At 47.4% G+C, this 12665-nt stretch overlaps 1 protein-coding gene across 6 annotated transcripts in view; it reads right to left on the reverse strand.

Annotated features, from left to right (window-relative positions):
* Nucleotides 1–12665, reverse strand: part of Abtb3 (ankyrin repeat and BTB domain containing 3) — a 225031-nt gene that overhangs the window by 93864 nt on the left and 118502 nt on the right. For all 6 annotated transcript variants that reach the window (XM_051206234.1, XM_051206231.1, XM_051206233.1 and 3 more), the window contains exon 2: nucleotides 5594–5743. In XM_051206234.1, the coding sequence (XP_051062191.1) occupies nucleotides 5594–5743 (150 nt within the window). The remainder of the gene's footprint in view (nucleotides 1–5593; nucleotides 5744–12665) is intronic.

Raw genomic sequence — 12665 nt, forward strand, 5'->3', positions numbered from 1 at the left:
CAGGTGAGGCTGATGAAGGACATGCTGCTTAATCACAAAGTGGGGACAGTACAGCAAAGGTGTATCTGCAGATTTATCGCGGCACCTGTGTTAATTATTTCTGGATCCTGTAACAAAATACCCAACAAAAGCAACTTAAGAAAGGAGTGTTCATTCTAGCCCACAGTGTGAGATGCTAGCTAGTCCACGGTTAGGGAGGCACGGTGGTAGCTGTTAAAGCTGTGGTTACACTGTCTGCAGGCAGAAGTAGAGAGAGATGTTTCTGGGGTTCAGCTTGTTTTCTCCTCCTTCAGCTCAAGACCCAGGCTTAAGGGATAGTGCCATCGACATTCAGGGAAGATCTCCCTCCTACCTTTCTGGAAACATCCTCGTAGACACGCCCAGAGGTCTGTTTCCATAGTGATTCTAAACTCATCAAGTTAACAATCTCGATTAGCCAGCATGGCACCCGGGTCCCACGGATGTCAGCTGCTGCTATTATCATTACTAGCTATTAAGAAGGGCTTCTGTTCTTGAATTTTTCACCCGTGAGACTCTTTCAAGAGCTGAGAATCTCACCTCAGCTGCAAAAACAGTGGTTTCTACCACCCACCTGGAAAGAACAATCTCGCAATATGAAGAACAGCTCTCTTTCTCTCTGTGGACACAGAGAGAGCAAGCCAGTCTGTGTTGATTCAGACTGCAGAGAAGGCCAGCCTGAATTACAGTCAGAGCTGAAGAGAGGAATTGTATTACCTCCCTTCCGTGCTGGGTCTTATCAGAGCATTCTGCACACTGACTTCAGGCCTGGCTTAATGAACACACAAAACACACTTGCAATTAGCAACACCCATTTGTGTGCCAACAATTCACACAGGAAAGTCAACACCCAATGACGGCAGTGTTTAATTTACACGGTAAATTATCCTTCAATACGATTTCTGCAGCACGCTGCTCCATGGATTTGCTTAGTAAATTCTTTTTCTTTTTCTTTTTTTTTTTTTTTTTAACAGAGGCTAGGTAGGCTCTTTTAAGGCACTGCAGGACTAACCTTTGTATATGTATGTGGTGTGTGTCTAGGCTGGGAACACTCCAGATTTACATGTCTACATTCCTAATTCCTGTTCCCAGACATAAGGGTTACAGATGCTCTTATGTGGGTGTTGGGGATCCAAACTCAGCCCTAATACTTGGTTTAGAGGCACTTGGTTTAGAAGCATCTTCCCCACCAGGGGACTAACTTGTGGTACCCTACAGGACAGTGTATATGAGCTGCCTGGTGCACACAGACATGTTCCAACCCTATAGTCAGATTCTGCAGCTGGAGGGTCAAGGGCATGTCCCAGAATAAGGAGGTCCAGATGTATGGTGTTCTGTCTTCTGGCAATGCTCCCCAAGGGTGTTGTTAGAGTCTTTGCACATGCTCAAGACTCCCTGGGAATGAGTTAAAATGCAAATATTCCTCACCTCAGTGTGGAGACTCAGAATCTTATTCGCTGGTATCACAACCTCAGAAGTTAGTGGTCATTATACTTACTGCTAGATCCTGCCATATCACGTGCTGGTAAAAGCACAGAATGTGGGGCTGGAGACAGGGCTCTGTGGTTAAGGACACTTATTGCTCTCCCAGAAGACCTGGGCTTGATTCCCAGAACCCTCATGGTGGATGACAACCATCTGTAACTTCAGTTTCAGGGGATCTGACACGCTCATTTGGCCTCCTTGGGCACTTCACACATGTGTTGTACATATGAACATGTAGGCAAACCAGTTATAAAACAAAAATAAATCTAAAATATGCACAGAATGATGATGCCATGATTTAAATGTAAAATATTAGATTTGCTTTGTAGTCTTGTGTGTTATGCATTAAAAAAATGTTTGAAGGCAGTGTATCTAGATGCCACCAGATTGCCAACAAGGCCATATTACTAAAAAACCTTTAGCTCAGCCACACAACTAGGCGTCAGAAGGTATTGTTACTGGGGGTATGTCTCATAGCTTTAAGGGTTTTAAAGAGATGGGAATCCAACCTGCCAACCCAGAGGCCAGGAAAGCAGCTATTTTGTGACTCTCATGGTTTAAACCCAAAGGTGTCCCTCATTTAAAAGGCTCATTTATCAGAGGTTTGGCCCCTGGCTAGTGGTGCTATTCTGGAAAGTTCTAAAAACTTCAGGAGGTGAAACCTACGTGGAACAAGTAGTTTCTGGAGAATGGTCCTTGAGGGTGTCATGTCCCTGCTTTTCTCCTGTCTTGCTCTTGGCTTCCTGTTTTTATGGAGGTTAAAAAAAAAAAGCATCCTAGGCCACGTACTCTTACCACCATGGTGTTCTGCCTCTTGGAGAGCCAAGGAACACAGCACCAGGGGAGGAACATATAGGCCCTTTCCCTTCCGGAGTTCTGTCAGATGGTTGGTTGCGATGAAAGGAAAGTACTGAATGTGGCAGCAGTGACAGTCTCCCTCTCCTCCATGGCTTGCCTTGCCATTACAGGGATGCAGCATTTACCCCAAAGAGGCCATGTCCTGGCTGTGTCGGGGATTCCTCTGGGAGAAGGGGCAGGTTGGGTTCTGGGTCCAGAAGCTTCTGAGTGCTCCGGATCTGCTGGAATCGCTGTAGCCACTTCTGCACAGTTTAGTGGTGTGGAAATCAACACTCGAGCCCTACCAGGAACTGAGAGATAAGCTGTTTAACTGCCAGCAGAGTCTTGAGCAAATACAGCGGTACTCTCCTTTGCTTGGTGTCCTGGTTAGTTTTTATTGTCAATTCGGCACAAGCAAGGAGTCACGAGGAAAAAAAGTGGATCTCAACTGAAGGATTTCCCAGGCCAAACTGGCCAGTGGTCAGGTCTGTGGGACAACTGTCCTGACTGCTGCTTGATTGACATGGGAAGCCTCACCCACTGTGGGTGGTGCCACCCCCAGGCAGGTAGTCTTGAATTATATAAGAAAGCAGGCCGACTACAACCAGGAGCAGGCCAGGGTGCTACACTCCTCCCCTTCAGCTCTTGTCTCCAGGCGCCGGCCTGAGTGTGAGCCTGACTACCCTCAGTGATGGATGTGACCCAGAAGTAGAAGTTTAAATAAAGATTTTTAAATAAACCTTTCCTCTTCCGGGATGCTTTTGGTCATGAGCATTTTATCACAGCAACAGAGAAGAAACGGAATAGAGTTGGTCTGGCTATAGAGCACAAGCCTGAATTAAGGGGCGTGCAACCAAGTGTTCTTCAAACCTGGAACACCCTAACTTTCACTATTCCTCTGAGTTGTTTTTGCATTGCCGACAAAATGACCGAGAGAGGGAGGCTTACAGGGGGATGTCAGTGTGAGATACATATCCCCAAGAGCACCCCAGTGACCTACTTCCTCCAAGTTGGCCCCGCCTCCTACCCTTTGCTACCTGCCGATAATGTTATAGTATCATGAATCCTGCAAGGGATGAACCCACTCATTAGGACCAACCCTTCATGATCTCATTGTCTTTGGAAAGAACATCACAGAGCACTCCCTAGAAGAGCACTCCCTAATCCCTTAGTAGTCTGTTACACTACTTATTTGTGTATTATGTGTGTGAATGTACATGTTCCAAGACATGCATGGGGGTGTCAGAGGACCACGCAAGGAGAGGATTCTCTTCTTTCACCACGTGGGTCCTGAGGAATTTGGGTCATTAGGCTAGGCAGCGGCACCTGAGCTCACAGAGACAACCCAATGATCCTCCCCCGGGAATTTCTTAATCCAATCAAGTCAGGGAGCAAACTTGGCCATCACAGCCTCCCTTATTTCCTTTCTACTTTTTGGAGCCCTCTCTCCTTTTCCCTTTTCTTTATGCTTCATATTTCCTGCGCCCTATTACATACCATATATCTGGTGCTGTTCTACCAGTGAACAACTCAAAATATTTGTACTGTCAGAAACAGAGAACAGCTTCCAGCAGGGAGAGAGACAATAAAAATATAATAAAGTGAAATGTACAGTGTGATTAGGAGAGGGGAGAGGGGGATTATTATGGGCACTGGCTTTTTAATTGGGGTAATAAAAATGTTCTAAAATGGATCATGGTTATGTTATGGCTGCACAACTTGGTAAATGTACTAGAAATGATTGATTTGTATGAATAGATAAGCTGCGTGAGAATTGAGCCTCAATAAAGAGACTAGGGAAACACAACTGTATGAATTATGCTGTGGATGGTAATTGCTGGGCATAACACTCAAGAGTGATAGGATGGAGATTGCTGTGAACCAATGGACTGAATGTTTATGTCCTCCCCGATTCACATGTGGGAGCTCAGCCCTGCCCTGTGATGATGTCAGAAAGAGGGGCCTTTGGTAGATGTTTAGGATTGGGCAAATCCAAGAGGGTGGGGCCCTCATGATAGGGCCTCATATGAAGAGGAAGGATCCCCTTCCCCTGCAGAATGAGAAGGTTCCAACTGCAAGCCAGGCAGAGAGCCCTCACCAGGAGCTGCATATCTGACCTTGGACTTCCCGGCGTCTAGAACTGGGAGAAATAAACGCCTCTCCACAATCCTTGCACATGTATGTGTATGCATATGTGTGTGAGGCTCTCCCTGTCTCTGTGTATGCACACATGTATGAGGGCATTCCTGCCTCCATGTATGCCCATGTGTCTGAGGGTATCCCTGTCTCCATGTATGCAAATGTGTGTGAGATTATCCCTGTCTCTGTGTATGCACACATGTGTGTGAAGGTACCCTTGGAGGCCAGAAGAGGTGATGGAATCCCTGGAGTTACAGATGGCTGTGAGCCTCTTGACATGGTGCTTGAACCAAATGAGAATTCCCTAACAGGGCAACATGTGCTCTTAACTGTTAAGCCATCCTTCCAGCCCTAAAGGCTTGTCTGTTGAGCTGCTTTGTCTATTCTGCTATTTTATTTTAATAGCTCGAAAGGGTCCTTAGAGAGTTACTTCTTCATAGTGCTGAGATAGCAAGGCATGAAGAGCTGCTTTGCCTGGGGGGAGCAGTCAGTGCAAAGGTCCTGAGGTTTCCTTCTGAAGGTCAAGGAACAGAAAAGGTCAAAGGGAGGGCAGGGGCAGACCTGAGAGCAGTTTTGAGGACTTGGCTTATCCTGTGGGTCAGAAAGGGACCAGTGGGGTGTTCTGAATAGATGAGAGAGAGAGAGAGAGAGAGAGAGAGAGAGAGAGAGAGAGAGAGAGAGCTGATCAACGGTTGCTGCTGTAGATGTCAACAGTCAACAATCACCATTTAGAGAACATGCATATTGCCTGCAGCAGGCAGGCTGCCAAACTCTGACTGAGATGGGCATCTGTGCATTCCATGTCAGAACCACACCCTGTGTCGGTGGAGATTATTTCTTCGATCTAATTGAAAAAGGGACTGAGGCTCAGGGCAGACGAGGCACGGATTTCACCTACAGTAATGACAGAATTGGGAGACTTACCAGGCCCTCCTTCCTCTAGAGCTCCTTTCCCATTTCACTGACCTTGCTTCTCACACACAGCAAGCACTCAATAAACATGCCCTGGCCAGGTCAGCTTGGGCACCCGTGGCATCAAAGACTGGCATGTCATTTTGGACACAGAGAGGCTAAGCGTCAAGGGCACTAGGCTGAGGAGCCAGCGTCCACTTACTGAGCTCGGCGATACTGCCCACACGTGTGGCCAGCAGGGACTGTTCTATGGTCCTCAGCTCCGACTGACTGAACATGGGTAGGTCTCCTGGCTTGCTGGGCCGCTGTGGGTCTCTGTGTAGGTTCAGGCTCTCTGGCAAGCTGAGCACACCTGCAGTGGGGAGGGGCAAAGAAGGACAAATTGTTACTTTTCAGTTCACCAAGAGACGGAGCCAGACCTCAAGTTATCAGAAGCTGAGCAGGAAACCCACACTCTGAACTCCCAAGGCCTTTTGAGACAGGATAGCATATAGACCTCAGGCTGGCCCCAAACTCATTATATAACCAAGGATGACCTTGCACTTCTAATTCTCCTGCCTCTATCTCTGGTTTATTTGGTGCTGGAGATCAAACTCTGGACTTCATCCATGCTAGGCACACAGAAACCAACTGTGTGGCTTCCTTAGTGAGGGACCTGGTCAGACACGATCTTGCTTTTAACAAATGTGAGCATTTGTGTGGACACTACATTTCCAAAGACCATGAAACAGAATTGTTCCCTGGCCTGGCAATGAATCTGTCCACTGAGAGATGCTTCTTCTAAACCCAGAGATGCCAGCCCCAGAGACAGCTCAAGCATTCTGGGGTGGGAGGGGGCAGTCCCTGCTGGTGGTGGCCTCTGAGGACTTCCTTTCTTCATTGGCTCAATAAATGTAACTGGTATGGATCAGCTGTGAGCTGTGAGGCAAGGGTTTGGGATTTCTCTGTAGTGGTGTACATGGGGGAGGGGGGAAAGGGAGGGGGAAGTCCCTAGAACTTCCATACCGTGTACAGTGAATGGCCACAGAAAACCCCAGAACACAACACTCTTCCCTCCCGTTCTGCTTATAAACCTTAAGTGACAACCTAAAACATAGCTATGTGGCTTACCCAGAGGCATTTCCCCATCCCTGGCCACCCCACGAAGAGACAGTGTGTTCCCGCTTCTTGAATTTCAAGTCTGATTAATTGACTTACTTTGGTCAAGGCCTTTTTAACAGATGGGATAGAATCAAAGGCCTGAAAATTGCTTGTGACAATGAACTTGCTATTGTGAGCACTGCCTGTATCATGAGCAAAGCATGCCCTGGCTACACAAATCATCTAAGGAAGGTGAGAGAGACACATGCAGTGATACACAGTGGCACACCCCGGCCAAATAAATAAACACACAACACACACACACACACACACACACACACACACACACACACACACAGGGGGGGGGGTGGGGAGAGAAAGCATATTGATGATGCTCACAAAATAACCTGGGAACAATAAAGCAAGATCAACATATAGGTGCTGAATGGTGGAAGTCACCTGGCAGAGGGAGAGGATACAGGATGAAGCCAGCTCATCTTCACTCCTCTCCCTGCTCTAATCACAGATCTCAGTAGCCCCACCCATACCCTGCTACTCATTGTGCTGGATGAGGCCTTGGAGAAGGCAGCTAGAGAAAACATTGTTTTGAATGAATGATTACAGTGGCTAAAGGATACATCTGCCCATTTGATTTTAACATTCCTATAGTCCAGAAATGATAACTTTCCATTAAAGGCAGTTTCCAACTGCCTATTTGTCAAACACTTTGTGGCTCCAAAGAATAAACTTTGTATCACAGCCCAGTGCACACGCAATAGCTTTCCATGTTTTCTTTCAAACAGCCAGCCTCTGTTTTTGTTTTTCCCTTCTCTTCTGTATTAGCAATAATAAAGAAATGATGGCTGTAGTCTGAAGTGCCCTGAGGACCCACTAAGGAGTTGGAACAGATAGTGTGTTTGTGAACAGGACAACACAGCTTCACTGTTCACCATATACCAGAGGATCCTGAAGTTTTCAGGGAAGACCAGACCTTCAGAGAGATGCCCACTACACAAGGACCCTTCTGCCTCTCTCACATCCTCCCATTGGACCTAGGCATTGATGCTCTAAGTCCTCTTCGTCCTCCCTCACATGACCTGCGAAGTCAGAGGCCAGACCAAACAGCCGTTGCCATGGCAATGAATCTTGGATCTATCCCTTATTGAGGTCCTTGATGTCTGGGTGACTTTAGCACAGGGACCTCCTACCTCCTTGAAGAGGTCACTATAAATGATACCAGAAAATCAGGACTCAGACTAAGAACTGAGACAAGTTTCACATACCCCTCACTTGTGTGGGGATAGGGGGCAGGATCAGAGGACATAAACAGCCCTGCACACTAGGGAGGATTGAGTATCATACAGGCCCTCAGGTGTTCCTAAGGGGTTGATCCACAGTTGCATCATTGGCTGTGCATTAACCGGGGTCTGCAGCCCATATGCTGTCCATGGGCATCAACAGGCATGAGTGTGGTACCCGGAGCCTTTGGACAAGTCACAGAACCTCTCTGGGCCTCGGTGTCCTCTTCTATGAGGTGTGGGGTGGGGTGGAGCATTGGATTCTCCTTTCCTCGGTGGCTTCAGGGAGGGGAGTGACATGGGGTCTTGTGCGCTAGCTTTCAGGTGCTGAGCACAAAGGTCCCACACACATGGAGCTGAGATAGTCAGCATACAGACCCCAGCTCCGGGATTTCTTCACGCCTCATGGTGCAGACCAACTATCCCTTTGGAACGGTTTGTCCTTTGGAGAGTTGTGAAACTCAACTGTGGAAATGTCATTTATTCAAAGATACTTTAAGAACTAGGTGACAGATTTATAAAATCTATAATTGATCTATCATGCCAAGGTTGTGTATTAGGTTTCTTTTTTCTTTTTGAGAACTCCAAATAGGGTGTCTTAGTTAGGACTTTTACTCCTGTGAAGAGACACCATGACCACAGCAACTCTTATAAAGGAAAAACATGTAGTTGGCTTATAGTTCAGACGTTTAGTTCATTATCATCATAGTGGGAAGCCTAGAGGTGTGCAGGGAGACAGGGTGCTGGAGAAGTAACCACGAGTTCTCCATCTGGATTAGATTTTCAGGCAGCAGGCAGAGACAGGGAACCACTGGGCCTGACATGGGCTTCTGAAACCTCAAAGCCCACCAGTGACACACTTCTTCCATCAAGGCCATACCTCCTTGTTAGGGCACTCCCTACTAGCCTGTAGGAGCATTTTCATTAAAACCACCACATAGCGCTTTACATGAAATAATTAGTTTTTCTAAGGTAAGAGAGTATTATCTAGGTGAATAAGAAGCCCAGAGCATCATATTTCAGTCTGATGCAAGCCTGTTATTGCAGTTGAGGACAGAATGACTTGGTGATTAAGACCAAAATTCAAAATTGAAGTTTGGGGGTGGATAGGGGAGATGGCTTAGCCAGTCACATGTTTGCTGTAAGCACGAGGAACCGAAAGGGTCCCGTAAAAGCTAGAAATAGCAGTGTGCACCTGCAACCCTACTCATAGGAGTTGGGTCCAGAGGCAGGGGCTTGATAGCTAGCCAGCCAGCCTAGCCAAATTAGTAAGCCTAAGGTTCAGGGACAGACCTCACTTTGATTGTGTTCCAGGAGCTTGAAGGAAGCAGAAGCCAGAGGCCTGGAATCACTTACAAGTAAAGATGTGTGAGCTAAAGGGTGCACTGAGCCACACTCCAGCTTCCATGCTGAGACTTTTGTCTTATTTGTTTTCTTTTGTTATTTTGGCTTTACATATAAGTTTTGTTTTGGGTTGCAAGGGCAGAAGGCAGAAACAAGGGGACAGGGAAATGAATGGGATCAGGATGCATGATGTGAAATCCACAAAGAATCAATACAAAGTTAAAAAAATACATTTTCCATTATGATCTGTCCATTTCACTCCTAGGTATTTAACCAAGTACTATTTGAAATAAATATTGAACTATTGAAAAAAAAAAACCAATCAATTCATCCCTGTGAGTGTGGAATTCACACCCATCATCAAGGTTTCTTCTGCTCACAGCTAGTGTTGAGGTGCAGAAAGGCCAGCATGGCATGGCCCACAGAGCTAAGTTCCCTCAACTGCCACAATGTCCAGGCAGTTTCCCTAGCTGCAGAGAGCAGTTAAACGATGGACACTGTGGGTCTTCTGTGATGCTTTGTGTATACTCTGCCCCACTGAACAGGAAGTCTCATATTTACTATCTGCATTCAATCTTGAGAGTCCTCTTTCCAACGTCGTGTGTGACTGGAGAAAGACTCCTTTGGTCCAGTCACTCAGCGCTGCCCTGTGTGGGATCTTAGACCACCATGTCCAGCACCTCATCAGCCATGAGGACCATCTGGCCTGCTTCCGTTCTGAGGTACACAGACAGTCCTGAGGCAAAGTGCCTCATCTTCCCCTAGTTTATCACTAGACCCGGGTCAAGGATGTATTTTCCCATGAGGAGAAAACTGTGCTAGCCATCCCCCAGCCTTCATCCACTCACCCTCAGGGTTGACTCTGGTGATGGTGATGGAGGAGGAGGCCAGTCAAGCTTTACTGAGTACCAACTCAGCTGGACACTGTGCCAAGCACTTCCTATGTTCAGATTAAAATGTATTTGAATTCTCACAGCTTCACTAGATTAGGCGACAGTGCAGACCAGTCTCTGGACTCCAATGACCTTCCTTTGAACTGTGACCATAGCATAGACATTCTTCTCATTTCTAGCACTTACGGTGGCCAGATACTCTATCACCACAGGTTGTCTATTTTTGGTACTTCATGTGAGTAACCAGAGGATGTAGCAATGGAAGAAGCCAGAATCAGGGTTTGCATGGTCCATGCTGGGAGTCAGGGATGATTACACGGGCCTGGCACTCTGGGCACAGGCTTGGGCTCTGCCCAATCTGCCTCTGTTTGCTGAGCAGCGTTGACTGTTCTGACACTGATGTCAACCTGAACTCCATCTTCCATTAGGTAAGCGAGAAGCTGAAAGCAAGGCTCCATACGCAGCTTTACCAAACAGGAAGGAGGGAGACACAGAAGAAATCATGGCAGTTGCCAGGCTTCAACTTGGTTCCTGTGGAGACTTCCCCTGCCTGTGCAGTGTCTGATACTGCCTGCCTCATGGCTGGGGAAGGCTGGAATGGGATAATATATATGGACAGCCTGGCACAGAGAACAGAGTCAATAAATGTTTGCTAATAAAGTAAGTAAATGAAGTTCTTTGAGGCTAAAGACTTAAGAAGTCAATAATCCAGTCCCTGCCAGAAGGCTTTCTTTTTCTGTTAAATTTATGAAGAAAAAAATAGGGAATATCAGAGCCCCCCCCCCCCCGCTCCCCCACATCACCAGCTTGGATCCTCTGTTTTATTTTTAAAAGACTTGGCCGCAGGAAGCAGATTTAGGGCTGGCTTGGTGAAAAGCAGGCCCTTTCCCTTGCTAATGTGAGCACAGTTCCTGGCTCACATCTTGACCAAGAATGAATTTCCTTTTCAGAGATATTTCTTAAACATGTTGGACCTTGGGCACTTAAGAATGAGAATGGAGGAAACACGAACGTAGCATCTTTATAGAAACGGGCACCGGAACACACTGGGGTGCCAAGGGGCCTGGTGACCTTCGAAAAGCTAAATGCTGGGCACAGGGCCTCTGAGGCCTCGGGCTCAGCTGTGAAGACAGACCTCCACCAGCTAGGAAACTGTAGAAACAGAGCCGAGCACTTGTCCCTTGAGGTCCTGTGGAGCCACCCTGAGGCAAGCCCAAGGCAGCCTCAGAGCTTCACATGCTTCCTGGGGACTCAGAACCAGTTGCAATTTTGAGCAGTTCAAAGAGCCTCAGTTCTGAGTTCTGGAGGATGGTTTGGCCCACGACATTGATGCATTTAGTTAGCCTCCCTGTAAGTACCCGTTTCCTTGGGAATACTACAGAATAATGGAGAACATTCTAGCGTAATCCTCACAGGGCCGCTGGAAGATTAAATGAGTGAAATACAGCTTGCTCTCTATAAATAGCTCAATAGTGGCAGCTGTTATTATCATTATAATTGTTGTTGGAGGACAGTCCAGGGAGGAACAAAGGCCCAGGCAGGAGCTCTGCCTGTGGGGGAAGTGCCTGGAGCAGAGGTGACAAGCAGATTACACAGCCATGGATCATGGAGGACTTAGTCACCGGCCACATTCTAACCCTTCACCTGCAGGGCACTAGGCTTCTCTCTGTTCTCAGCTCAGTTCCTAGAAACTGTGATCTCACATCAGACCTCCATTGTTGTGCTGCCTCCATCTCTGCTTGCATTGGTCCATCAAGCTCAAGGTTATCCTTCCGAACCTGACTCGAGATGCCACACACATACAGGCCAGGCAGCCAGCGAGACGGGGAGAAGCTCGGCAGAGACAGAGAGGCAGGACAGGTAGGATGGAGTCCCAGGCAGGAAGTGGCCCAAGGTGACCCCCACAAGCTGTCCAAACCTCTGAGAGCTGCAAGCTTTTGAGGTGGGACTTACCCCCACTGAGCTTAGTGCACAGTGGCTGCTATGTCGTTCTGAAGACTTTTTATCAGAGGCAAGGCATAGTGACAATGACCTGTCAGTGTGGCTGTGACACTGACTGCATGTGAAGCCAAGGGTTAGAAGCTGTGTTCATTCATTCATTCAGTGAGCATTAGCTGAGCAATGCTCTAGGTACTTGGGATCTAGTAGCAAAGTCCTGGAGAGCTTTGATTTTAGTATTTGTGTTCTACATGAATGCTCTAATGCGTGGTTAGAATGTGCAGGCAATAGGCAGTAAGGGCCACTGAGGAAATGGCAGAAAAGAGGGAAGGGGTAAGGAAGCCACTGAAGCAGAGCTGGCAGAAGTGACATGTCTCTCTATCAGATATCTCAGATGACAGCAGGGCAACAGAGGGACTTGGAGTGTGGCGTGTGCTGGGCCTGTTATGGAAAGTCAGTGGTGATGCAGTGCTGAGGATGGATTGGGTGAAGCCTCATGGGTGGCTCCAAAGACTTTGGTTCTGACTCTGAGCAAGGCAGAAGCCACTGGAGCATCCTGAGTGAACAAGGACGGCGCTGACCTGTTTTTGAAGGGCCACTCCAGCTGGTGGGATCATCATGGATGACAAAGGGTGACAGGGCAGGCTCAGGCTAACTACAACAGGGATCATAAAACAGGCCAAGCAATGAAGATGCTAACTGGGTGTTAGGTGTAAGAAAA

This window comes from Phodopus roborovskii, unplaced genomic scaffold (genome assembly GCF_943737965.1).
Source record: "Phodopus roborovskii unplaced genomic scaffold, PHOROB, whole genome shotgun sequence".
Lineage (NCBI taxonomy): Eukaryota > Metazoa > Chordata > Mammalia > Rodentia > Cricetidae > Phodopus > Phodopus roborovskii.